Source organism: Camelus dromedarius, chromosome 16 (genome assembly GCF_036321535.1).
Source record: "Camelus dromedarius isolate mCamDro1 chromosome 16, mCamDro1.pat, whole genome shotgun sequence".
Classification (NCBI taxonomy): Eukaryota; Metazoa; Chordata; class Mammalia; order Artiodactyla; family Camelidae; genus Camelus; species Camelus dromedarius.
The window spans coordinates 20,077,293-20,103,321 of NC_087451.1; the positions used below are offsets into that span (position 1 = coordinate 20,077,293).

A 26,029-nucleotide genomic window follows, 5' to 3' on the forward strand; every position below is an offset into this window, starting at 1 on the left:
CCCTGAGATGTGGGTCACGATGCAGGACTGTCTGGGATTTACAGAAGTCTGTGCTCTCCCAGATTCCCATCCTCCTCTCTCCCTGGGTGAGCCCAGCTTTCTTACCACTCCCCACCCCTAACCCCCTTTTCCATCTTGATATTTGCCTCTGAGGCTTCTAGAAAAATCTCCTAATGGATTTCGGTTGATGGAAACCAATGTCCGTATATAAGCCACAGTTTCTGTATCCACTCATTGGTTGATGGACATGTAGGTTGTTTCCGTGTCTCGGTTATTGTGTTAATGCTGTAATTAGTACAGGAGCACAGATATCTTTGCGGTACTAATTTCACTTCCTTTGGGTGTATACCCAGAAGAGGGATTGCTGGATGATATGGCAGTTCTATTTTCAATTTTTTGAGGAAGCTCCATTCTGTTTTCCATAATGGCAGTACCAGTTTACATTACCACCAGCAGTGTGGGGTTCCCTTTTCTCCACATCCTTGTCACTCATTTTTTCCCTTTTCTTTTCTTTTTTTGAATGACAGCCATCCTAACAGATGTGAAGTGGTTTCTCGTTGTGGTTTTGATTTGCATTTCCCTGATGGTTAGTGATGCTGAACATCTTTTCATATAGTCATTGGCCATTTGTATGACTTCTTTGGAAAAATGTTCAAGACCTTTGCCCATTTTTAAATTTGTTTGTTTGCTGTTGAATTGTATGAGTCCCTTATATTTTTTGGATATTCACCTATTACCAGATATACGGTTTGCAAATATTTCCTCCCAGTCTATAGGTTCATTTTGTGAATGGTTTCCTTTGCTGTGCAGAAGCCTTTTAGTTTGATGTAGTCCCACTTGTTTATTTTTGCTTTTGTTGCCCTGAGCTTGGGTGTCAAATCGAAAAATTATTGGTAAGAGCAGTAGCAAGGAGCTTTTCCTCGGTTTTCTTCTAGGAGTTTTACAGTTTCAGGTCTTATTGTTGAAGTCTTTAACCTGTTTTGAGTTGATTTTTGTGTATGGAGTAAAATAAGGCGCCAGCCACATGCTGCTGCATGTGGACATCCAGTTTTCTCAGCACCGCTTATTGAAGAGACTGATACAGCAGTGAACAAAACAAGGTCTCCACTTTTATGGTGGCTGAGGGAGAAAACAGGGAATAAACAAACTCTGGTTACTTTCTCTGGGGATGTTGTCTGCAGGACATCGCCCCCGCTACCATCACAAATGCCCATGAGTGGAGAGTTGGGACAAAGGAGCCAGACAGTGCCCACAGACCCAGGCGCCTCCAGTAAAGCCTCCCCAACTGGGCTGTTTATCCTCCAGGCACTGTGGGCACAAGCTGTGAGCTTTTCAAGAGCCTACAACAATGTCTGAAGCCTGGAAATGATTATTGGTTCTAGAATACAGAGAGGAAACCACAAAATAAAGAATAAATGTTTAATTAAATGCATACAAACATAATAGTCCAACTTCATGAATTGTTAATTTTAGCATTCACTCAGCATTTCACACATTTGAAAGTAATCTGTGGATCTGATTTTCCCATTTCTTGAGACTTTCCAATTATGCACAGATTTGGGGGGGAAAAATCAAAGCAAATTGCAAGTTAAATGAGTTGTTCATAGACAAAAATTTCAAAAGTATATTTACCAAAACTCTCTAACTTTTTCCCCCTCAAATTATATTTAGTGCAAATTATATTTAGTGTTGATGGAAGTGCATTTTAATCTGTTTTCTACAGCGGGGTTTAGGGCTTAGCGGCTTTCCCTGGAGCTTCGCGTTGTCTCCAGATGGCCCCAGTGTGTTGTCACCAGTAGGACTCACTGAACCCAGCCATCTTTTCATAGAATGGCGCTGTTAGTCCATTTTGGCAATCTGCTGAGGCTGAGGACGACCGGCCCCTTCAGAGGCAGTTTCAAGGGCCTCTTGCAGGGAAAGGATGAGGCAGAATCCTGGTTGTATTCATCTCAATGACTAGTCAGGGTCAGCTCTGATCTTGGAGCCTGTCCCCAAACCTCAGCCTGCTCTGTGGCTTGTCCCTGAATGGTAAGTGGCTCCCTGCTGTGTTTTGATGCCTGATTTCCCAATGCTGGTGTTTCTGGGAACTCCCACTGGTCCAAACCAACAGCTCTGCGGGGCAGCAGCTGAAAGCAGCCCTGTCCTTCTGACCTTGATGTATTCAGAGCGTGGCTCTCTCCATCAGGACGCTGGCTGATGCTCAGTCCATCTACGGGAGCTCCTGCCAGTCACCATGCCATCACCTAGGAGAGACCTCATGAGCAGGAAGAAGCGTCTCAAGCTCTCATCCAAGTTATTCCATCTATTTTTATTATCCTCCTCCCCTGGGACTCCTTCAGCACTGACGCTTTTTTTTTTAAACCTCAAACAAGTATTTCAATATTTGTCATACTTCCATTTTCAAACATGAAACCCTATCTCTTTAAAGATGAAATATTGCCCTTGAATCCATATATATATATCTGCAGTAAAAGTACAAAGAACTGCTGAGAATGATACACAGCAAATTTGGATAATGGCTCTTACCTCCTGGTGGCAGTGGAGAGAGGGTTACTATGTACTGGTAATGAGTAATATTTTAGATCAGACACTGAGGACACAAGTGTTCATTATATTCTTCTGTGCACTATTGGCAAGTCGGAAATATTTAATAATAAATTAGAAGGAAAATATTGTATCTGCTCCCATGGTAGGTTAATCGTATTTGTCATTCTCAATACCTGCTAATCCTCTTCCAAACCTCATTCTAATCAGTGGTTTTCCCTTTCTCTTGTGAACCTCTGCCAACATCCCCCCTTCTCCTCGTTCCCTGAAACCTGACTGACATTCCACCCTCTAACTTGACATTCATTTTGGTTAATAACTCTCTCTTGTTGGGTGTTCCCCCATTTATGTCTCTTTATCTCCTTGGAAACCATGTAACCTTAAAATATCTCAGTGTTTCTTACCTGCCGCCTCTTCATGCACTGCATGGAATCACAGAATTTTAGAGCTAGAACAACCTGAGATCACCCGTTCCAAACTTTTCATTATAGAGAAGGAAAGAATGGAGACCTGGAGATTAAACTTCATCTTTAGCGGGGAGGGTAGAGTTCAGTGGTAGAGCGTGCGCTTAGCATGCGTGAGGTCCTGGGTTCAATCCCCAGCACCTCCTTGGAAATAATTAATTAAACAAACCTAATTACCTCCCCCCACCCCAAAACAAACAAAAAGTAAAAAATAAAAAAAAAAAAAAACAACTTCATCTTCAGCAAGAGCAAAATCAGGACACTAAATGAGGCTGACTTCAGGTTTCCCACAAGACTGCAAACCAGGAGAGGCTCTTCGCTGCAGAGGGGAAAGAGAGGTTGATGGATACCTGAACCGAACACAAACACTAAGAAGAAAACCAGAAAGTTGTTGAATCTCTCTCTCTCTCCTTCTGTCTCTTTAATGGTTGTCTGGAGCAGAAGACGGCCAGATACAAAAAAACAGGGCTCAGACTAGGCCATTTCTCTCCTTCACATTGCTCTGGGAAGATCATTGCACAGCCTATTTCTACTGTTTGGCAAGAAAACAGCATTAGCCTGGTGCCAATGTAATGCCAGCTCAGAGCAGAGAGGTGGGAAGGAGGCAGCTTTGGAGCAGATACGAGGCACCCAAGCCAGACACACCTGAGTGCGCCCTCTTCCAGGGACAGGGAGTTGTAAGACAGAGGCAGTCCCTGAAAAAGACCAGCGTCTGGGGAGGAGGTTCTGGAAGATTTACTGAGAAAGAGGACTGAGTGGTTGAGAGAGGAAAAGGGGAGTGGTTGCTTTCAGGCAGCAACACCAGACACTCTCTGACTGTCCAAGTACACCTTGCCAGCCAAGGTAACTGGTGGTCCCAGGAACATACAAGCGCGTAGGGAAAAGTAATGAGATGCTGGAGGACAGTTGTTATAAAATAAAGGGAACAGACTAAAGAACCTGTACCAAGGGAAACAAAACCAGTGAATAAAAGGAATAAGGATTTAAAATAAACACGACAAATATCCTCAGAGAGATGAGAGAAGATACTGGAAACCTGAAGCTGGAAGCAGGCATAAATGATGAACAAATTCAGTGCACATACTGGATGTGAAAACTGAGTGAAATATTTAATGTGTACGTTGAATGGCAGATGGATACAGACAAAGAACTGGTAGTGGGTGGAAGACCATTTTTAGCAGCTCTTCCAGAAGGCATCAGAAAGAGATAAAGAAAGAATAAAAGTTAAGATACAGAGTATTGAAATAAAAAATAGAAAAGCTAAGTAATAACAGCAGTTTCATAAGAAGAAAAAAATGGAGAGAGATGAAATACTTGAAGGAAAAATGACCAAGGAATTTCAGAAGAGACCTCAACTTAAAAAAACCTCATATCTAAGGAAAAAAAACCCAGTAACACCTAGACATAGTACAACAAAACTAATTATTTTCATCAACTTTGGGAAGTTTCTAGTCATTATTTTAGAAAATATTCCTTATTTTCTTCTTTTTTCTCTCTTCTTCTGGGACTGTTATGTGTATGTTGGTATGCTTAATGATATCCTGCAGGTCTCTGAGGCTCTGTTCATTTTTATTAATTCTTTCCCTTAGACTGGATCTCTGCTGACCTACCTTCAAGTTGCTGATTCTTTCTTCCGACAGCCCAGCACCTATAGTGGATTTTTCATTTCAGTAATTATAGTTTTCAACTCCGGGATTTCTATTTGATCCTTTTTGGTAACTTCTGCTTTTGTTGTGGACATTCTCTACATGGTGAGCCATTGTTGTCATACTTTCCTTTAATTCTTTAGACGCGGTACCTTGCAGTTCATTAAACGTATTTGTAATGGCTTAGTTAAAGTCTTTGTCTACTAAATTGAATACCTGTGCCCCCCTCGGGAGTATTTTCTGCTGGCTGTTTTATTTTACTGTGACATGGCATACTTTTCTGTTTCTTTGCCTATCTCGTAAATTTTTGTCAAAAATTAGGCATGTAAAACAATATATTGGAACAACTTGAAATCCGATTCATTCTTCCCTGATTTGTTGTTATCACTGGGTTTGTTGTTGTTCTTGTTCTTGTTGCTGCTTATTTGTTGGTGACTTTCCTGAATTAATTCTATAGATTTTATATTCCCTGAAATGTGTAGCCCTTGAGCTCTCTGCTAGCCCTTTTTATTTTTTTAAGTTCTTATTTTAAAGTCTGGTCTCCTAGGGTTCACTCCTAGTTCAGTGTCACTTGGTGGTAAGCCAATGATTGGTCTAAAGATTCCTCTTGCCTATGTGTCTTCTGCCCATGGACAAGGGGCTCTGTGTCTGAAGACAGACATTCAAACTTCAGGCAGTTTACAAAACAGACTTAGCTTTCACTTCCTGAGCACAGAGGAAGGGTCTGAAGGTCAGTCAGAGGTGAGTGCCTGGGGCCATCCTTCCAAGGTCTGCACATGGGCACAGCCTTCTAGACCCCCAGGAACACGGCTGAGCTTTGCAAAGTTCCCTGTGGTTTTCTAGTTCTCCAGGGCTTACTTTAAAACTTTCGTTGTTGTTGGCCAGGCTTTTGTTTGCTCCAACCAAAATCACAACCTTGGGCAGCTGAGATTATGGGCAGATTGCTGTTGTTCGTAGTAATTCTCTAGGGAGAGTCCACCCTCACCCCACCCCCCACCCCCGCCCACTGGGCTGTGAGTCAAACCAAACAGCCACAACACCTCGGGAATGGAGATTTTTCAGGTAGCTTTTAATTTGGATGAAATATTGACTGTGCTCTAGGAATGTGCTTTTAACAGAGCTCCAAGAGAAGTCGGTCTTCTCCATCAGCTTTGAGATCTCTGACTTTTCATGACTCCTGGGCCACCAGCCTGGGCAGGGAGAGAGGATGGGAACAGCCCCAAGTTAGAATGCCACAGATGCCACTGTCTTGCAGAAGTTCAGTAGTTTCCCTTGAGTAGCTAATTTTCAGTTCATTTAGTGGCTTTGGTACATTTCTAGAGTGTAGAGTGGTTGATGGTAGCTGTTTTGCCAGTATTTTTGTTGTTTTTATGGGAGAGTGGTTCACCGAGATCCTCACTTCACCATTCCAGAAGGTGATCTCCCTTGAAAGCATTTTTAAAAGAGAAGTACCTCAAGAAGATGGAAAATGAATCCAGAATGAAATAATGAGATATGCAAAGTAAAAGAGGAGAACATACCTTAGAAAAGGTTAGCAATGCTTCTCCCCTGGTGGGAATATATACACACACACACACACATATATATACACACATTGTACATATAGGTGTGTATATATATATATATATATATATATATATATGAAGCAGATAATTCAGAAATAAAGCTGTGTACTAGAAGCATGGCTGGGGAAGGGGCATGGGGAACTGATGATGGAGGAGGAAAGCTGGAGGGTGATGAAATTATGCTAGGGTACTTGTCCTGTTTAAGGAAACATACAGATTTGTTAAGCTTAAGAAGTTGACCGGGCAAAGAATAAACAGAAGTAAGGGTCATAATAAGTTAGGGTTGACCACGAGAAGAGTATAAATGGAATGTGTTATTTTCTACAGAATAATTTGATTTTGCCAATGGAAAGTAGAACTTGTCAATTGAAGGAAGGAAGTTTTGAACCATTCCAAAGACAGAAAAGAGTCAAGTGTAGTAAATAGAAAACATAAAATGAGATAGCAGAAAGAAGTCCTAACATAACATTAACATATATAAATGAAGATGAGTTAATCTCAGAAATAAAAATATAGAGACTCTCTGGCTCTAAAAACAAGATGCAATAATATATTTTTAGTAAGAGATCATTTAAGAAAAATTAGAAAATAAAAGGTTAAAAAAATTCTGGCACATTAAAATAAGAAAGAACTCCACGGTAGCAGTTTCAGCATCAGCAGAAAAAATGAATTTAGGGTGAAAAATAACAAGGGACAAATAGAGATGTTATACACTAATGAGGAATAATGAATCAAGAAACGTCATAAACACATACACACCCACCAATGCATCCCCCCAATATATAAAGCAACGAACAGCTAAAATGAGGGGAGGGGATTAAGAGGTACAAACTATTATGTATAAAATAAGCTACAGGGACACATTGTATAACACAGGAATATAGCCAATATTTTATACTAACTATAAATGGAGCATAGCTTTTAAAAATTGTGAATCATGATATTGTATACCTGTAACATATAATACTGTACATCAACTATACGTCAACAAAAAATAAATAAAACTTAAAAAAATAGGGGAAATGGATACACCAACAATTGCATTTGGAGACTGCAGCACAAATCTTCCAGAATATGATTCATCTAGCAGATCACAAAAAAGCAGGATGGAATATTTGACTAACACAACTAACAGTCTTGAACTAAATTACATGTACTTATATAACTCTTTATTCTGAACAAAGAAAATCTCCACGAATTACAAATTACGACATTGCTCACATCTTCCAACCATAATGAAATAAAGTTAGAATTTAATGAAGGGAGAACTCTTAAAAATCCCACATTGCCAGGAAAAAATTAAAATGACCCTCGGGCTCAAGGGGGAATGATAACGGAAATTATGAAATATTTACAACACCAAAGTTTGTGCTGAATTACGATGTCAAAATTTGTGCTAAAACAGTGCATGAGAAAAATTAAGATCTTGACTACATGCATTGGGAAACAAGAAATACTGAGAACAAAAGACCTAAGTGTGTAACTCAAGTTGGAAAAAAATACAGCAACACAGTGAACCCACAGAAATAAAAGGAAGGAAATCACAAACATAACGGCAGAAATGAAAAGAGAGAAAAATAGTGGATAAAATTAAGAAAACCAAGAACAAGTCCTTTAGAAACACTAAATGCAAACCTCAGGAAAGAGTCAGAGAACTAGAGATGATGGGGCCACGCAGCTGGAGATTGTGCCCAGCATCCCCAAACCAACAGGGTTTGCTTTGACAGCAGCAGTCGATGCCAATTAGAAAACGTATGAGGAAGTAAAATTACCTTTCACAGCAGCGTCAGACACTATCAAGTATTTAGGATCTTATATTATGAAAACTACATAAGATCTTTATGAAGTAAAATTTAAAACTTTATTAGAGGACATAAAGGAGACTTGAACAAATGGAGAGACATGCCGTTTTCATGAATAAGGTGAATTAATGCTGGAAAGACACCAGATTCCTCCAAAGAAATGTACAAACTCAATGTAATTCCAATAAAGATTCCAGAGTTTTTTTTGGAGGGACGGTGACAAACGTACTCCAAATTTTATGAGGGAAGTAAAGCTTGAAAAAGAAGAGCAAACAGGAAGGATACACTTTACCCAATATTGAGACATATGACAAAGCCAAGTGCTCAAAACAGTGTGACATTGTGCAGGGGCAAACAGATTAAAGCAAACAGAGAACTCGACAGCAGATCTAGGTATACAGAGGTCATACCATAAATCAGTGGAGGAAAGGATGGAGTAGTTAATATATGGTATTTTAACAACTGGCTAGATGGAGAAATAGAAAGGTGGGTTCCCACCTTAAGCAGATGTGAGGGAAACCCCAAATGGGTTAAAGACCGAAATGTCAGGGATTACAACTGTGGCTCCAATACTGAAAATGTAAGACACAGCTTTGTCACCTGGGAGTCAGGGCTAGTAAGAGATTCTTAAATAAGGTCCCCAAAACAGTCAGGGGAGAAAGTTTAAGTTTGCATTAAAATCAAGGATTCCTGTTTAAAAAGGACATCAGAGACAAAAGTAACAGAGGGGTGACAGACTGAACAGAGGTACTTCCTGCGTGAAAAATCAACCAAGGATTAATATCTAGAATGTATAAGGCACCCCTACAGAATAAGAAGAAAAAAGACAGGAAACCAGACAGAACCCTGGACAAAGGATGCTGTGGAAATAGGAACTGTAGACTTCAAACGCTTTGACTTAACCTTGGTTAAAATGATAGTTGGAACCAAAGGTCAGATCACAACCTGAAAACCTTCTGAGGAAAATGCTTTGGAAAACGCAGGGCATTATCCTTGCTTGCAACCCTGGAGATAAGTGTGCCGAAACCCTTTCATTTCCCAAACAGTTCCAGTTCCTCGCAGGGTAAGGCAGGTCTGCACTCCCGGCCCTAAAATTGTTTGGGTGTGGCTAAGTCTTTTGGGAGCTGCAGAGGGAAGGAGGCAGCTCCCACTGCCCCACCCCCAGTGGAAGCTCAAGCTTTCTTAGCGTTAAAGGAGCAGAGTTAGGAATCCCACTCCCCATGCCAGAACGCTCAGCTCCGAGCCAAACTCAGGCATAGACAGATCCTTCCTCCATTAGACTTGCCTTTTTTATTTAAAAAAAAAAGTTCATTGTGGTCAAATACACATAACATGAAATTGACTGTCTTAAACATTTTTCAGTGTACAGGTCAGTAGTGTTACATACATGCATGTTGTCATGCATCCAAGCTCCAGAATTCTTTCATTTTGGAAAACGAAAACTCTGTACCCATTAAATAGCCGCCTCCGCTTTCCCTCTCCCCGCACCCCGAGCAAAAACCATTTTACTTCCCATCTATGTGAATTTGATCACTTCAGGTACCTCATATTGTTACTGCTTGCCCCGCAGTGCAGGAAGTCAAACGCTGAGACGCCGAGGTTTGCAGCAGAGAAAGGGTTTACCCACGAGTCAGCGAACGGCGGAGACCGAAGGTGAGAGCCTCCTGGTATTTATGGGATAAAGAGGCAGGGTGGTCTGAGGCATGAGAAGCCAGGGGCAGGGTGATTGGTGATAAGAAAAACGTGAGGCAATCGTCATCCTGTGGAGGCGCAGGCGCAGGCGCAACTAAGCTACACGCTGCTTCACGCGACGTTCAGAAAAAGGCAGTATTTTTGGTTCACTCTAGGAGTGCACAAGGGTTCCCATTTCTCCACATCTTTGTCAACACGTCTTATTTTCGGGGGTCTTTGTTTCTGTGGTTTTCTTTCCTTTTCCTTTTTGTTAGCAGGCATCCTGATGGGCACGAAGTGATATCTCCCCATGCCCCTGGTTTGCTTTCCCTAACGATCAGTGATGTGGAGCACCTCTTCGTGTGTTTGTGGGCCATTTGTGTATCTTCTCAGGAGAAATGTCTGTTCAAGTCCTTGGCCTATTTTAAAAATTGGGTTGTTGTTTTTTTGTTGTTAAGTTGTAGTTCTTTGTATATTCTGGATATTAACCCCTTGTTGGATGTATGATATGGCAATATTCTCTCCCATTCCATAGACTGCCTTTTCGCTCTGTTGGCTGTGCCCTTTGATGCTAGACACACCTTTGCAGTCTGTCCTCCACTTGTAAAGCCCATCACTTGTTTCCACTGGTGGAGGTCACGATGGTGGTCCATGATGGTGGACCCCCGTTTGGATGCAGTAATGGTACCTGGTGACTCTTCTCTCCTCTCCCAGGCCACTCTGACTTTGATTCCTTTTGCTGCAGTAAAACAAAGATTTCCGAGCTACCAATTAAAAAGAAGGCATCAAATGCCTGGTAAGATCAGACTAATTTGTAAATGCTTGTGACACCCTCTTTTTTGGTGGAGGGAGGTAATTAGGTTTACTTACTCTAATGGAGGTACTGGGGATTGAGCCCAGGACCTCGTGCCTGCTAGGCACACACTCTACCACTGAGCTACACTCTCCCGCTCCGTGACACCCTCTCTGCAGCCACTGATATAAATTGGTGAGACCCGGCAGACAGAGTGGGAGGAAGAGAGGAGCAGGAGCTGAGGACCTGTGAAGCTGATGTTACTTACCCGCTAGGCTCTGACCCCACGTGGCCCCATCAGCCCAAGGACCTTTGAGTGGGACGTGCAGCCACTTTCCCTGATTTTTTCACAGTAACACCGCCTCCCACCCACCCTGACCAAGACGAAGCAGCACTAGGGTAGCCTGTCTCCGCAGGAGGAAATACCTGGGCTGCTCTGGGCTGGCAGGGCTGCTGGTACCTGTGCCTCCCACGCCAAGTCCAGGGCAAACGCTGCACCTGGCCCTTTTCCCAGGCCCCTCTCCGGAAAGTGTCCTACTTCTCACTTAAAGCCACCTTTGCAGTGGCACCAGATCCGCTAAAGGGTCCTCGGGGAGCCAACCTCACCGTGACCTGGAGCTTTGGGAAGGGCACAGAACCGGGTTTGCCCAGGGAGGCCAGGACGGAGGTTTCCTCGTGTGTTTGGTGCCCCCTGGTGGGAGGCTTCTGAACTGCGGGCCGAATCTCTTCCTGTCTGGTTCTCGCTCAGCAGTCCCAGTGTCTGGCCCTCAGCTTATCCCTCGCAGTCCCTACAAGATGGCTTCTCAGGCCTGAGGGGATGCGCTAACCCCTTGCACAGGGCAGAGGGGATGCAGAAGTCCAAGGCTGCTGCCTGTGATGGTAGACATGTGCAAAGCTGGAATTTGGATGCCACTGGGAAGGAGTTCCCTGCGCCCAAGGTGCCTGTTGACTATGGGGCTTTTGAGAGTCTTTAACTGCTAATATGTAAGATTCTAAATAATCAATATTTCCATCGCTTCCCAAACTGGTCAGCCGCAGAATCCTTTTTTAATGCCCCCACCCCACCCCACTAGGATTAAGTGTTCTGCAAAACTCACCTGGGATAGGATGGGTTAAGTAAGCCTGAGCACACAGGTGAATGTTCATCCAATATTTACTTTCCTCTCACCTGGAACCAAGATGTGTGAGAAGTCGTCAGTACCTCTGACAGCCATGAGGCTGCGCACTAAGGATTTCACTTGCTTTTCACTTTATGAAGCTGAACTGACCTCGTGGCTCGTTAGTAGACTAAAAAGTCCCACCTCAGGCTTTATGGCCGGTCCTGCCTGCAGTGTGTGGGCCGAGTTCATCATCTCCAGGAGGTTTTCTCCTGCACATCCCAGCACTCAGCCCTCATGCCTGCCCCACACTTCCTGAAAGACTGTTTGAACTTCTCACTTGACGTTCAGCTTGTCCTGTCTTGTTCTGTGTGTGTAAATGTTTTCTGCTGGGCCTGCTCACTGGCCTTTGTCCCTGGTTCCTGGAAGGCAGCCTCTGAATCCTTGGCATTGCCTGAGTTAGAAACGTGTCTTTGTTATTCTTGGTGGGCCTCTCAGACCCCACTTGTGTTTATGATGATGAGGTCACTCAGGAAGGGCGGGGCCTGGTGTCCGTTAGTTAAGTGACCAGTGCTGGACCCTAGAATGTCTATGCTGATAAGATGACTCGGGGAGGGGCCTGGCCCCGCCAGAAAGACCAGTCACGTTGTTGAATAGAAGTCTGGGGCTTTGAGCCACGTGACATCAGCCTGGCTTCTGGGAAGGGGACAGGGGCTGAAGAGTGAGTCACAGGCCAGCGAGTCAATGAACCATGAAGATGTGATGCAGCCCCAGGAAAAACCAGATGCCAAGTCTTAGCGGGTCTCCCTGGTGGTCACCACTCCGCGTCTGGTCACATCAGTGGGCTGAGGGGTGCTGGGTTCTGACTCCACGGGGAGGGGACGTGGACACCGACCCCCCAGACCTCACCCTATGTGTCTCTTCTTGTGGCTGGTTCTGCTTTTTGTGTCTTTTGGCTGGAATAAAACTGTCATTGTCAGGGCAGTGCTTGCCTAGGTTCTGTGTCATTCTAGTGAGTTACTGAGCCCGAGGGGGTGAGTGGGAACCCCAACTTTGCAGCCAGTTGGTCAGAAGGGAGGGTGGCCCTGGGGACCCCTGAACTTGTGGCTGGTGTCTGAACTGAGGGCAGTCGTGTGCTCTTGGCCCATGGAGTAACTCCAGGCAGTTGGTGTCGGAAGTCATGGCAGTTTTGCTGCGTGAAAGCAGACATAAAAGTGTACATGCTATAGTCTTTAAAAACACTAATATTTAGTGACAGAAAGCAGATCAGTGAGTGCCTAGGACCAGGGTAGTGGCGGGAGGAGGGCAGGATTACCAAGGAGGAGGAAGAAATTTTGTGGGTGATGCATATATTCACTACCTTGATTGTGATGTTTGATTCACAGGTGTGTGTGTATATGTATATATGTATATATAAAAATGAAAAATATTGAACATATATATAGTGAATGACTATATTCACTAGCCTGGAAGGGGAACCAAGGGGACTGGTACTTGGCCAGCCACCTCACCATCACTGGGAGATTGCATTAAAATACAGATTTCTGGGCCCCTACCTGAGAGATTCTTATGGAGCCCAGGAACCTCTTTCTGGATGTGCTCCTCAGGCGACTTGGACTGCCAGCCAGGCTCGGAAGCGACTGGAGTAGCAGGGAGCGCAGAAATGTAGGTTAAGGAGATCAGAGTCCCGGAGATGTTCCTGCCCATGACCCAACATGTGGCTTTTCCGAGACTCTGTTTTCTCGTTTGTAAAATACAGTCAATGACTTTAATTTATTCACAGGGTTGCTATGGGAGGTCAGTTGGCACCGGGGCAGTGAGGACTACCTGTAGCATCTCACCCTAAGGAGGCTGCCACACCCTCATCAAGGCAGATGCAGAAACTCTCCGTGTGCGCTTGCTAGGTGCAGCCTGCGAAATGAAAGCCCAAAGGACATGAAAGGGCCCTTGCTCTGACCTAAGTATGGAAGACGACTCTAAGGGTCCTATTCCTGGTGAAACACACATTTGAGAGGAAGAATGAAAACCTACTAACTTCTGCCCATGCCCCTGACACATATTACACTTCCCATCATTTTCTCTTATTGGAGACTTAGGTACCTGGGTGTGAGGGGGGCAGGGCGCCTGTATAGCAGTGCAGAGAGAGAGAGCGAGAGAGAGAGAAGGGTTTCAGTTCTCCCCACCATCCTTACCTGCCCACAGCATGGCTTTTAGAGGACTGGGCTCATGCCTTAGGATCCATGGGAATGTACATGACTCATCAAAGCCGGCTGCCCCGTCTACCAGCTGAGTCCTGCAGGTCCCACTGCCTTCCCGGCTCAGTCAGTTTCATGTAAGCACTTCAGCCGTGGCTGAAATCAACAGCACACGCAAAGCCCTTGCCGACCTCACATGCCAAAACAGAGAGACTATAAGGGGAACTTTTTTCTTTTTTAGCAAATGTATTCTTGCTCCATTATTTATAAAGGATTGAACAGCAAAGAGTGACATCTCCTTTACTACAAAGGTAAAGAAGATCATGCAATGAGAAGATCCCGTGGGGCTGCGGCACAGACGTGCTTCTCTCCCACAAGGCTCCTGGCAGCCCTGGTGGGAATCGTAGGTTTTGCCCTCCGCGGACTGAGTCTGGTCCCTCCTTTTGGCTCTTTCCCAGATCAGTGCATCCTGACCGTCTCTCAGCCCCTCCAGTCTGAGTGTTCATCCTTCATGGCCTTCACAAGCCAGTCCCGCTCGCTCCCCTGCTCAGAGTCACTCGTGTCACTCGCCTCCATGGCCAGCAGCTTGGTGTAGTTGACCTTCCGCTCCTGGGGCAGTCTGGGCTGGATGGACAGGAACAAGGCCAGCCAGAGCAACAGGACCACACAGCAGGCCTGGTAGAGCACAGGCAGGCTGAAGCGCATCACCACGAAGCCCCCCACGAAGCTGCCCAGGCTGGCCCCGACCCCGTAAAACTGGCCTCGGAACATGGAGCTCAGAGGTCTCTCCGTTCCAGGAGTGGCCAGGTCCTCCGTGGAGGCCCCGACTGCCCACCACAGAGCCCCGTGGCTGACGGCGCTCAGGATCTGTGCAGGCAGGACGGACCACCAGCTCCAGAGGAAAGAGTAATAGAGCAGCTGCCCTGCGAGGCAGCCCAACCCCAGTCCCACCGTGCCCACCCTGGACAGCTTCCTAAGCAATGGACTTCTGAACGGATGAAGCAGAATTTCCCCCAGCAAGCCCAGGGCCACCGAGAAACCCATGACCAGCTCACTGCTCCCGTGGTCTTTCATGTGCCAGAACAGGAAGTCCTGCACCGTGCTGGTGGCGGCTCCTATCAAGAAGACGGTGAGGCCAAGGATGATGAGGTGGGGGTCGCCGCCTACAAGAGACAGGGCTTTGACCATTTTGTAGCTGGGCTCCCGCCGCCTGCAGATGGGGACGGGAAACGCAATGCTCACCAGCAAAGCCAGGGTGCTGACCAGTGAGTAGCCATAGAAATACACCACACCCCGGGGCCCACTTGTCGTCAGGAAGCAGTCCAGCTGCCCCACTAAGGCTGCGATGCCACACACGCCTGCCGACATGCCCAGCAGCCTCCAGATCCACAGGCTTCTGTAGCGGTCAGTGGCGTCCACAAAATCCAGGTATTCATAAAGGCTGTCGTCTGCCACCTGCTCCAGAGGGGCTGCCAGCAGCTCCCAGAACACCATGAAGCCCAGGGAGAGGATGAAAGTCCACCGCAACCCTTCCAAGGAGAGGTCAAGGGCCCAGGAGTTCCTCTTGGCTGCGGACCGGCTGGCTGGACTTGCCACTGCTGTACCCCCAGCAAGCAAAGGGAGGGAAGTACCGACCACCCTGAGAGCACCTTCCCAGGGAGTGTCTTCCATCCCGGAAGTGACAGGATGGAGGACTCGGGATGTGGTCCTGGCTCCTTCAGTGGAGCCCGCAAAGAAGTCCAGCCGATGACTGAAAGGTTCTTGGCTGCCTTCCCCAGGTCCTTCTCTGAAGCCATCGGTTCCAGAGACCCCAGGACTCCCCTCGGCTAGGAGGCTGCGGGCCCCCGCTGGGTGGTTCGAGGCTGACGACGGGGCCGCGGTGACGTTCACAGTTAGGGTGACCCCCGGTGGTAGGACCGTGGCGGTCGCGCTGTGACTTCCATTACAGGAGCGGTCTCTGTCCAGGGGCGGCACCAGGACCATCAACAGGCTGGCTCCCACCGAGCAGAGCAGCGAGCCGATCAGAAGCACCCTCCGCTTCTGGTAGCTCTTGGCCAGGAAGGCACAGACGGGAGCCCAGACGGCTGCGATCAGGTGCTTGGTTCCCATTAGGATGCCCACCCAGGGCGCGGCCAACCCCAGCTGCCTCAGGTAGAGGGTCAGGAACGGGGCCACGCAGGCGTCCCGGGCCCCACACACCAGGTGGAAGAGCTTGGCCACCCCCAGCGCCCTGCTGATGTCCCACTGGGGGTTGGCGCTCATGGCGGCCCGGCTCCGTCAGACCCGGGCGGGCAGAGGGCGCGGCGGGGCGCGGGGCGGGCGCGGCGTCATGTCCCGGGGACACAGGCTCCGGGCGGGGAGCGAGCCGCACCGCGCCTCCAGCCTCCGGCGGCGCCGCGGTCACCAGGTCAACGGCCGCTCCCGCCCCCATGTCCGGCCACCGGCCCGGAAGTGGCCCCGCCCGGAGGACGCCGCACCTAGGGGGCGGGGCCGGCGCACCTGCGGGCCGCACCTGCCACGTCCCGCGGCCCCCGCGCCCGGGGCAGGACCCGCCCTCGGCCGCCGCACCTGCCGGAGGAGCGCAGGCTGCGCTCCGAGCCACCCTCCAGGGCCCTGGGTCGCACACGAATCTGAGTTAGATCCCTGAACTGCTTCAGGCAAGTAACAGGAATGGTGGGAGAGTGAGAATGTAATTCATGGTATGAACCGCCCCCCACCACCACTCACAGGCCCCCTGATCTAGGACCACACTGTTGATTGTCTCCATCAGAATCAAAGGGCCTAGAACTGTTTGATGGATGTGAGACAGGATGGAAGGGGGCAGGACACAGCCATTCAAGGAATGAAGGCAATTTAACACCAAAATGGTTGAAGATTCAGCTCCCAGTTGGCCTTGAGGATTAAGTTAGCAGGAAGTTTGACTTCTAGCAGACCTTGAGCTTCATTACATGCTCATTGTAACAGCATGATAACGTGCCTGCAGGTGCCATGACAGTCCCAAGGGGAATGGCAAAAGGCCAAAGAATGGGTGGCGGCCCAATTCCCGGGAATCCTAGCCCCTTCCCCAGGGCAGTTGGAATGGTCCCACCGTAGGTGTGTGAAGCTGCTGAGCCCATAAAAACTGGCAACACCACACCTAGCGGCCCTTTCACAGTCCCTTCTCTTTGGAGATGGCCCACACTCTGTCTGTGGAGTGCGTATCTATTTTTACTTTAACCTGCCAACACCCAGTTCCCACACCTCTTTCCTTGCCTTTCTCTTGCCTTACACTCTATGCAGTATCTCTCTAATAAATCTACCTTTACTCAACTGTGGCTCGCACTTGAAATCTTTCCTGCATGAAGCCAAGGACCCACATTTGGCAGGGCACATGCCAGGGGCTCAACCGAGACCTGGGACACGGCCCTCCTCATGACCCACATCCGTCTTCCTGCATCAGATGCAAGTAGGCGACACAATTTTATTCAGGGGAGATGATCCCCAGAGAGGGCCTGACAGCTGCGGGTGGTCCTGGGTGGCACCGTCCACATCTGGGCTTCAGCCCCTGTGGTCCCTGCTACCGCTCAGCTGCATCTCTTCCCTCTCACTGTGAGACCCCTTGGGCTTGTTTGTTTTCAAGGACCTGGGGAAACCTGACCTGCTTCCCATGTCCATGGGAGCTCAGGACTCTCTTCAAGGCTGGCTCTTGGGCTCATCAGCCTAACCCCCCTCACCCTGCCTGGCAGCCCCATCACCCTCCCCCCCCCACCCAGGCATTGAGAATGTGCTCTGGAACCAGCCCCCACTCCTGGGGCAATGAGGGCACAAGCGAAGTGCCTCCCTCTCTACTCTTGGGTCCCAAACTTGGAAGAGACTCTTCCATCCCACGGCCACCATCCCCTGGGACTGCCCAGGTGATAGGGACGGCCTTACATCTGGATCTAAGTTTCTGAACTCAAAAGCCAAGAATTTTGGTGTCTTTAATCTTTGAAACTAGCCGGCATGCCTACCTCCATTTTGAGACAGCGCAGGTCAGGAGCCCCTCAGTTAATGTGAAGGAGGAGAGGGCTGTGCAGGTGGACAGAACACACCAGTGAACACTTCACAAAGCACTTACCTGGCCGAAGTCATTAGGTTTGACTAAGTACTGCCCCCGATCTCTATTAAAACACAAGCATTGCGGGGTATCCGGTGAGAGCAGAAACACTTTAGTGTTTATTTATTTATTTATATATTTATTGAATCTGACATCTTCCTCTCCATTTGGAGAGATGCCCGCCTGGGAGTGGGCGAGGTGAGCAGTGGCCTGAGACAGGGATGGGAACAGACTGGGAGGTGGGAGGCGTAGCAGCCTCTGCCTGCTTCCTGTTTTCCCCAGGCCGCGGGGCCCGGGGCCAGGACAGCAGCGCTCACCTCGGTTTTAAGGGCCAAGCGGGGAACTTGGGTGGGAGAAGACAGTGAAGAGGCGGGAACTGGAAATCCACGGAGCACACACGGGTCCCAGGGCATTGCGTGTGCAGTTTGGCTGGGGCCTCCTGGGGCCTTCGTGCGGGCCCTGCTCCATCACACCCCCACAGCCAGCTCCCTGTGCTCTGGGCACTTGCTGGCTCCTAGAAGTGGCTGGAAGCCTCCCACGGGAGCTGGGCCTTGCTCTGGATGTTGGTGTGGGTGTTTGGGGGCGAGTTGGGTAGTGTATCCTTCCTCATGGATCCACTGCTCTTGGACTCAGCGATTCTGTGGCCCCTTTGGGCTCACTGGATGATGCCAGAGAATGTGTTGATGGGCATTAGAAGGGGCTTGGCCTTGGCTTTGGTCCTTTCCATCTCCTGCCGATGTGAACTAAGCACCTTGGATTTCTGGGCCCCGGAACATGGCTCTAAGCAGGGAGCAACCTCGAATCTGTGGAAGGAGAGAGGCCAGCTCAGGAGACCCATCTCGGGGGTCAAATCTGTCTGGGCATTTTAAAGGTCGCCCCTTAATTGCAGGGTATAGATGAGGGGGACCCACAGAGGGATGAGAAAGAGTCAAGACAAGAAAGAGCACCCTGAGCCTGGGGCGAACACAGGGAGAGGAGGACGTGCCCGGATGGGTCACTCTGTGCGCCTGCCTGACCCTATACACCTCCCTAGGGGAGCCCAGTAACTGGGACATGGCTGTCACAGAAGGTCAGCCTGTCTTGGCACAGAGGGCGGGCAGTGCCAGCACAGGGGGTTGGATCAGGAGGGCTACAGGCCACGCGTCCGTAGAGGGATCTTGGGAAACTTTAATCTCAGCTGCTGCCCAGGGTCAGCCATTCATTTGCTCTTCCTCCTGGATGTAAGTCAACACCTAAGTCCACGCCCATCAGGGACACTTGCCTGGCCACGGGATCTGCCCCGACAAGGCTTCCAGGCTAGAGGCAGGAGGTGGGAGGGGTTGGCTGCCGTGGAGCTTTGCCCGGTGGGCATGGAGCCCAGCCTTACCTGACCACATCCCTGAAAGTGCGCCGACCGTCCTTGTCCAGCGACAGTGTCAGCAGCCTCTGGTCCTGGCTCTGGATCTGGATGCTGGCCGTCCGGAAGCTGTTTGTCACTGTCTGCAACAGAGACGGTTTGTGTGAGCATCACCTTGGTGACAGATGGCCTGGCCAACATCTCCTGCCTGGGAATCTGGTGTGTTTCAGTCCAGCACACAGTGTCCCCGACTCTCCGGGAAGTGACTCTGAGCAGTGACAAACCTGCAGAAAGTGCTTCTAAGCTGCCCCTGCCCTTGGCTCTCCCATCATTCCTGCAGTTCCTTTTCCAATTTGTTCATTTCTAACACAACCTGGAACACTGTAGCTGGTGCCCGCCAGGTTCAAGTGACCCGAGCACCTCCTGTATGACAGGCGTGTTAATGTGTGTGGAATTTGGGGATCTTTCAGAAGTTTTCTAAGTCCTGACCCCAGTTCTCAGTGTTGGATTGCATCCAAAATTATTTCCCTGGGGCAGAGACAGAGGGTCTGGAAAGTGGCCACCTACCCCCATGACTCAAACCAGGCCTCTATCTGTTTGTACCACGGAAGCATCTCGGGGCAAAAGGAATCCATCCCCTGCACCAGGAGCCCGGGGGCAAAGCGTTCCTGCCTTCCACATGCAGAGCCCTGCACGGAAAGCAGCCCCGAGGCAGCCCTCCAACCCCCAACTTGAAGGGGCTGCTCCTGGGAGACCCCTCCCCTGGACAGAGAATTTGGAGCCGCCTGGGTTCCAGGTGGGGCTTTGAGGGCCTTTCTGGCCACTGGCCCATTACCTGGACAGCAGCTTTGGGTGATTCACCAGCACAGAGCTCGCAAGTTCCTAGAGCCTTAGACCCCATTTCATTCAAGCATTCTCGACCCTGGACTCACCCTTCCGAAACATAAGATTAGAGACTCTGCTTTTGTCTTTTTTTTCTTTTTTGGGGGGGTAGGTAATTAGGTTTTATTTATTTATGTATATTTTAGTGGAGGTACTGGGGATTGAACCCAGGACCTTGCACCTCCTAAGCACACACTCTACCACTGAGCTATACCCTCCCCTCCAAAATTAGAGATTCCGATTTAAGTGGTCTGGAGGCCAGCACAGGCCCCGTGCAGTTTTCACACGCTCCCTACTGCAAGCAGTGCTCGTCCACCTTCCCATTCCATTAGCAGAGGCACAAGCAGAGGCTGAACCCAGGGGTCAGGCATGTCTGGACATTTCTGCTCAACTTTTGTAGGGGGTTGGGTAGGCCAGCCTGAAGTCTCTGGGTAGAAGGTACAAGAATCTTCCCAGTGTTGGGGGGCGGATGTCAAAGCACAGACTTTGCACCCAGACCACCCACATTCTCATCCTGGCTCTGCCACTTACTCGCTGAGTGACCTTGGACGTAATTCCTAATCTCTCTGTGCTTTTGTTTCTCACCTATTTAGAAAAAGATACAGCAATAATAGCAACGACCTTGCAGGTAGCGAGATGGTCCTGGGGTAAAAGGGAACTCACTGCGGTGATAAGCTTCGATTTTTAAAAAACCCACAACCAGGTTGTTTAAAGAGGTCATTAAAAATAGAAACCGTTGTAGGGAACTGATTTTGAAAGAGGAAACACAGAAGGGTAAATAGGTCCACCCTGGAGCTTAAAGCTCGAATACGGAGCTCTCCCACAGTACACAGGCTGCCTCAGAAGAGTGGGCTCCTGCAGGGGTGGCGGCTGGACTAGAGGACCAGGAAACCCCTGGCGAGCCCCTGCTGGGGACCGTTCGCCACCCCGAGTGCGGGCGGAACGGGGAGGGCTGAGACAGGGCCTGCGCCCAGGGGCCGTGCAGTCCACTGACCTGCGGGAGCCAAGTCATCGACAGTGTGGCAAGTGCTCCCCTGGCTGTGTCCCCAGGGCTCTGCGGGAGCCCAGAGGTGGGGCCTCTGGCTCTCTGGGGAGTGGGGAGCAGGGTGGAGGATGTGGAGGGAAGGGCCTCCTGGGGAAGATGACATCATCTTGAAAGAGGAACAGGGGTTATGAAAGGAAGATGGGGAAGAGAAAGGAAGGAACGAGGCTTCAGGCCAAGCAAAGCGCATGAGCAAAGGCACCGAGGAAGGACTACCAGGACCCTATGGGGCCTTCCCGGGACAGACCCCCTCCCCCAGATAGCCCCTCTCTGCAGTACCCAGACATCAGTATCTGACGCACATTTCCTGAGCCGTTTTACAGATGCTAAAATCACCAGCCGATGGAAGAAATTAACTACCTGATGATCGTGAGCAGGCAGCCCCCCACACCTGCTGGCGCCTAAGGGTGGGTAATGTTAACCCCTGAACGTTTAACCTCACCATCAACCAGAGGATTGTGCACGAGTGATCACCAACCTGGCGACTCCCCTCCCTCACATGCCCTTCAAAGATGCTCTCCTGAAGCCCTTCAGGGAGTTCGGGTGTTTTGAGCACTAGCCACCCTGGACTCCTTGCTGGGCGCCCTACAGGAAACATGGCACTTTCCTTCACCAGAGCCCAGTGTCAGTAGATCGGCTCTGCTGTGCGCGGGTGAGAGGACCCAAAACTGGTTTGGGGGCACAAATCCCACGGTGCAAAGGGCGTGCAGGGCTGGCCGGGGTCGCAGTCGGAGAGGAGGAGGAGGAGCCAGGCTACATAACACGCACACGGTAAAGTGCTTCTGCCCTTCTGCCCTGCAGAGCGGGAGACGGGCGAGCGGCGTCAAGCACAGAGTGGCGTGCTGAGCTCTGTTTCAGAAAGCTCGCTCGGGCAGAGATGTGGAGGGCGGATTTGGGGAGCACTGGAGTGACATCAGGGAGACCAGCTGGGAGGCGACCGCATTGTCCAGGAAAAGGGGATGGATGAAGGTAGGGCCCAAGGGTGGCCAATTTGTCCTGGTTTGCCTGGGACTCTCCTGGTTTTGGCACTGAGGGTCCCAAGTCCCAGGAAACCCCTCAGTCCCAGGCAAATTGGGAAGGCTGGTCAACCTAGCTGGACCCCCCCCCCCCAGAGGGAGGATGGAGAGGAAGGGAGAGGTGTGAGAAGTGTCTGAGAGGGAAAAGCAGCAGACACAGGGAAGTGAGGCCGAGGAGGCATCCGAGGTGACTCCCAGGTTTCTGGGAAAGGTGACTGGTTAATGACGGACCACTGAATGAGAGATGGGACACGGGGGAGGAGGGGATGAAATAAAAACAGCCACTAACACATACATAGCTGTGACTTGGCTGAACATCTTCTGTACCTGTCACCACCATTTAATCCTCACAACCGGATGAGGCAGGTACCCTTATCACCCCCGCTTTCCAGATCATGAGAGTGAGGCACAGAGAGGGGCTGAGTGATGCAGGGATGGGGAGGAGGTGGGGGGTTATGAGTTTGCAGTGGCCCTGATCGGCATGGATGTAGGATATCGCAGAAGCACTCAGCCACCTGAGCATCTGATTGAGTCAGCGGCTTGATCTAAAGTGAGTGTCTCTGCCTGGTAAGTGATGGGAGGAGTTGTGGCTGCCCAAGAACACAGTTCAGGTGTAATCCTGGGTCCAAAGCCCAGCTGAGTAGGGCAGTGAAGTCCAGAGAGGCCACGAGAGAGGGAGAAAGTGGGCGGGTCGTGTGTCCATAACCATAAGGGACTCTATATCTCTGAGGACCAGTAAGGGCTAAGGCAGAGGGCAAAGGGCAGTGACAAGGCCATGAGGTTGGAAGAGCTGGTTCGATTTGGTCAAAGGCTGGCCCACTGCTGTGCTGGAGTCTGGCTGTTGTGCGCAGCAGGTGCTGAATGCGGGCGCGTCTTGCAGTCCTTGGGTATGTCTTAGGTCCTCAGAGGGCCACCAGGTGGAGGGCAGGGCCTTCACTCTCACACGGCCTTACTTGTGCCAGTCGGTGCTCAGTATTTTAAACAGACTGATCAGAAAGCAGGGGCTTCCCAACAGGAAAACCCACTTCAATAGCAAAGGCTCAGAAAGGCTCAGAGTTCATTACCCCTTCTCTCAACACCGTCTCTCCGGGACCCCCTCCCTCCCCAGTTTGAATATCCCCAGTTCCCCTCCTGCCCAGCACTTACAGAGAAGGACCTTCCTGCCAAGTTGGAGGTCTTGACAACCTCCGTCACACTAACATTCAGGCACCTGTGGTCCGTAACGGGAGCAGCAGCTGGGGGGCAGTAGGTGGGCCCTGAAACTGGAAGAATGAGATGCTGTGAGGGGGCCTCCAGGGGAGGAGGGGAGCTGGAGATTCTATGTCTTAAGAAGACCTCCATGATCCCATCTTGACCGCCACCCCCTTCCCACACCCTGCTCGGCCCCCACGTCCTGACCCCCACCTTAGTCCTGGCCAAGTTTCAGTTCCCTCCTGGTCATCCATCTCCCTCCTCCAGGGACTCCACAGCTCTCCTCTATCCTGAGGCATCGTGGCCATCACCAACCCAAATCATTTTCTTCACCTCCTCTGCACCTCTTTTTAATGGGAACAAGTTCTGCAACTACTGGGCATGCTCAGACAGCAGGATGGCAGAAGAGCCCAGGATGTGGTATAAGGCAGAGGCTCCAGTGGGTGTTACAGGGCACTTGTCCCAACAGGTTGAGAGCACTTCCTTGACTTTCCTAATATCGCATTATGTGTCAGGAGTCAATATTGTGTGGCTGCTGCAGGGCCTTCCCCCTCCCTGCTGACTAAGGAGGGCTCTGAGATAGCCAAGAACAATTCTGGTAAGATTTGGTGATGGAAAATTTGGAGGAGTTAGAGTAGGGATTGGTGGGGTGGGAGTTTTGTAAAGGACATAGAAGAAATAAAATTTAAACAGTAAGAGTTAACATTGTAGTTTACTATATCCCATAAATTAGTATCTTATCTCCATTTTAGAAATGAAAAAAACAGGTGGAGAAGTCACAAGTAACTTGCCCGAGGTCACCCAGATGGTAGTGTGGCACAGCTGGGCTTGGAAGCCTGCCTATCTGGTTTTAGGATCTGTGCCCTGTGACCACCTCTCTTTTAAGAGCTATTGCCAAAGTCACACGTTTCCTTCATGGTGTCAGAGCCCTACAAGTAAGGAAAATTGCACTGTGACAGTGTTTCAATGTCCTCCACAAATTCAACTTGCCTGGAAACCATTTTATCAGAAGGTAATCAAATCAGTAATTATTTCTTGAGTTTCTCCTTTTTGCTGGAAGCCAAGAAAATTGAGGAGCAAAGATGCTCACGGAAGAACACAAATGCTTTACGCACAGAGAGGTGTCCTAATTGGATTTTCGCAAAGCCATAGATTTCTAGGGTCAGAGTAATTACTCATAGTTGCCTGGGAGAGGGGGGATCAGAGACGGCTCCCTCCTAGGCACTCCGGCTAGGTCATGTTGTTTCTTCTGCAATATTCTAGATTCCTTCATTCTTTTAAACAAAATCTGGGCGTCAAGGAGCACTTCATTTAGTCAGCAAATGTTTTATTGAGTATCTACTATGTGCCAAGACACCAGCTAGACATGGAGGGTGGAAACTTCCTTGTTTGCTCTGAAGTGACTTTTTACAAGCACCTGTGGGTGACATCCCTGAAGTCTGGTCTGCTGAGACTGGGCAGCTGAAGGGGCGGCGGTGCGGTGCGGTGACGAGAGACACCGGCTCTCGCACGGGACTTCCTGGGTTTGAATCCCGGCTCTGACTCTTCCTCGGGGATGTGACTTTGGGTAAGTTACTTTCTTTGCTTCCATTTCCTCTCCGGTACAAAGTGGCTAATGCTAACACTGTCTGTCTCACTGATAAGCTGATACGCTTAGAAGAGTTAATATGTTGGACATAGAACAGCGCCTGGCTTCTGATAAACGTGGGCAATGGTTAGTAATTCTCATTGCCGACCTCTCCGTTATTCCAGAAGATTGGGGAGCTAACAAGAGAGCTCATATTTATAATTTACTAGATGCACATAAATCAGTATCTTATCTCTGAGACAATGATCTTAATTGAATATACGTGTAATTAGGTAACTGGCCAGAATCAGATACTTTGGACTAGTGGTGCCCTTTGTGAACTGGAGAGTACCTGCCCCATGGAATGACATTCAAAATTATGAATTTCCAAAAACCACCCCCCAAAAGACCCAACTACCCCCAACTAGCTCTGCAGGCTGGATGCAGATGCTCGAGGCCAAGTCCAACCCCTCGTCTGCGTGGCCCCTGCACTTTCCAGCTTGGGCTCATCCAGCTGCAGACGCACCACCCACGCCCAGCAGGAGTGGGAGCTCAGCCAGGGTCTCTGATCCCAGGGATGGTGATGGTGGCGGGGAGGTACTCCCAGCCCCCCTCACCCATTTCCTGTCGCTCCGCCCTCACTCCTCTCCCAGCCCCAACTTCCTCCTTCTTGTCCTTCCTTCCCTCTGCTCTGCTCTCCCAGCTCCTCACCATCATTGTCACTGGCTGCAAGTGTCTTCAGGACCAGCCCAGTGGCCCGCAGGGAGACGGTGACCTCTCGGACTCGGTGGCTGAGCAGGGCCTGAGGAGGGGGGGATGTGGGGACAGATGGGGGTCCTCAGGACAAGGTGCACATCTCCATGTCAACTCTCTTGCTCACCGCCCCACCCCCGGCCCTGAGTCGCCATGGTGCCACTAGCGTCCAATGAGCCAGAGGATGGGGCTCAGAGCACTCCGCCCTGGGAGCAGGTCAGCTTCCAGACCAAGGCCTGTGCTCTGATGCATCTGGTCAGCTGGTGAGGAGGGTATTTTTGAGCCAGGGGATAGCGCCCTGTTCCTTCAATCAGATTACCTCCTTGTCTCTGTGTAAGGCCAATTGTAACCCGCCCATCCCTGCAAAACTCTCCCAAGGCTGGGGAAAGG

General features: G+C 49.6%; 2 protein-coding genes and 1 non-coding gene across 12 annotated transcripts in view; all 3 read right to left on the minus strand.

Moving 5' to 3' along the window:
• Positions 1–9,316: 9,316 nt before the first annotated feature.
• MFSD6L (major facilitator superfamily domain containing 6 like) lies at positions 9,317–16,130 on the minus strand. Its single transcript, XM_010991776.3, has 3 exons — positions 13,775–16,130; positions 11,583–11,653; positions 9,317–10,431 (listed from the first exon to the last, which is right to left on the minus strand). Exon 1 carries the CDS (start codon positions 16,037–16,039, stop codon positions 14,258–14,260), a length of 1,782 nt encoding a protein of 593 aa, XP_010990078.2. The 5' UTR covers positions 16,040–16,130; the 3' UTR covers positions 9,317–10,431; positions 11,583–11,653; positions 13,775–14,257.
• Positions 16,131–17,948: 1,818 nt separating this feature from the next.
• LOC105098995 (phosphoinositide 3-kinase regulatory subunit 5) overlaps positions 17,949–26,029 on the minus strand; it is a 120,496-nt gene continuing 112,415 nt past the window's right edge. For 9 of the 10 annotated variants that reach the window (XM_064495257.1, XM_064495255.1, XM_064495256.1 and 6 more), the window contains 4 exons: positions 25,598–25,688; positions 23,275–23,390; positions 19,219–19,331; positions 17,949–18,655 (listed from right to left, as the gene is read on the minus strand). In XM_064495257.1, the coding sequence (XP_064351327.1) occupies positions 18,508–18,655; positions 19,219–19,331; positions 23,275–23,390; positions 25,598–25,688 (468 nt within the window). In that variant the 3' untranslated portion in view covers positions 17,949–18,507. Of the gene's footprint in view, positions 18,656–19,218; positions 19,332–23,274; positions 23,391–25,597; positions 25,689–26,029 lie in introns of those variants that run through there. The other variant, XR_010384493.1, reaches the window with a different exon arrangement.
• On the minus strand, positions 20,217–20,289 carry TRNAP-AGG (transfer RNA proline (anticodon AGG)). The gene has a single exon. It is a non-coding gene; the product is annotated as a tRNA-Pro (tRNA).

What these genes read in the sequence shown, in the direction of transcription:
- MFSD6L (XM_010991776.3), bottom strand. Translation starts at nt 16,039, where the DNA reads ATGAGCGCCAACCCCCAGTGGGACATCAGCAGGGCGCTGGGGGTGGCC.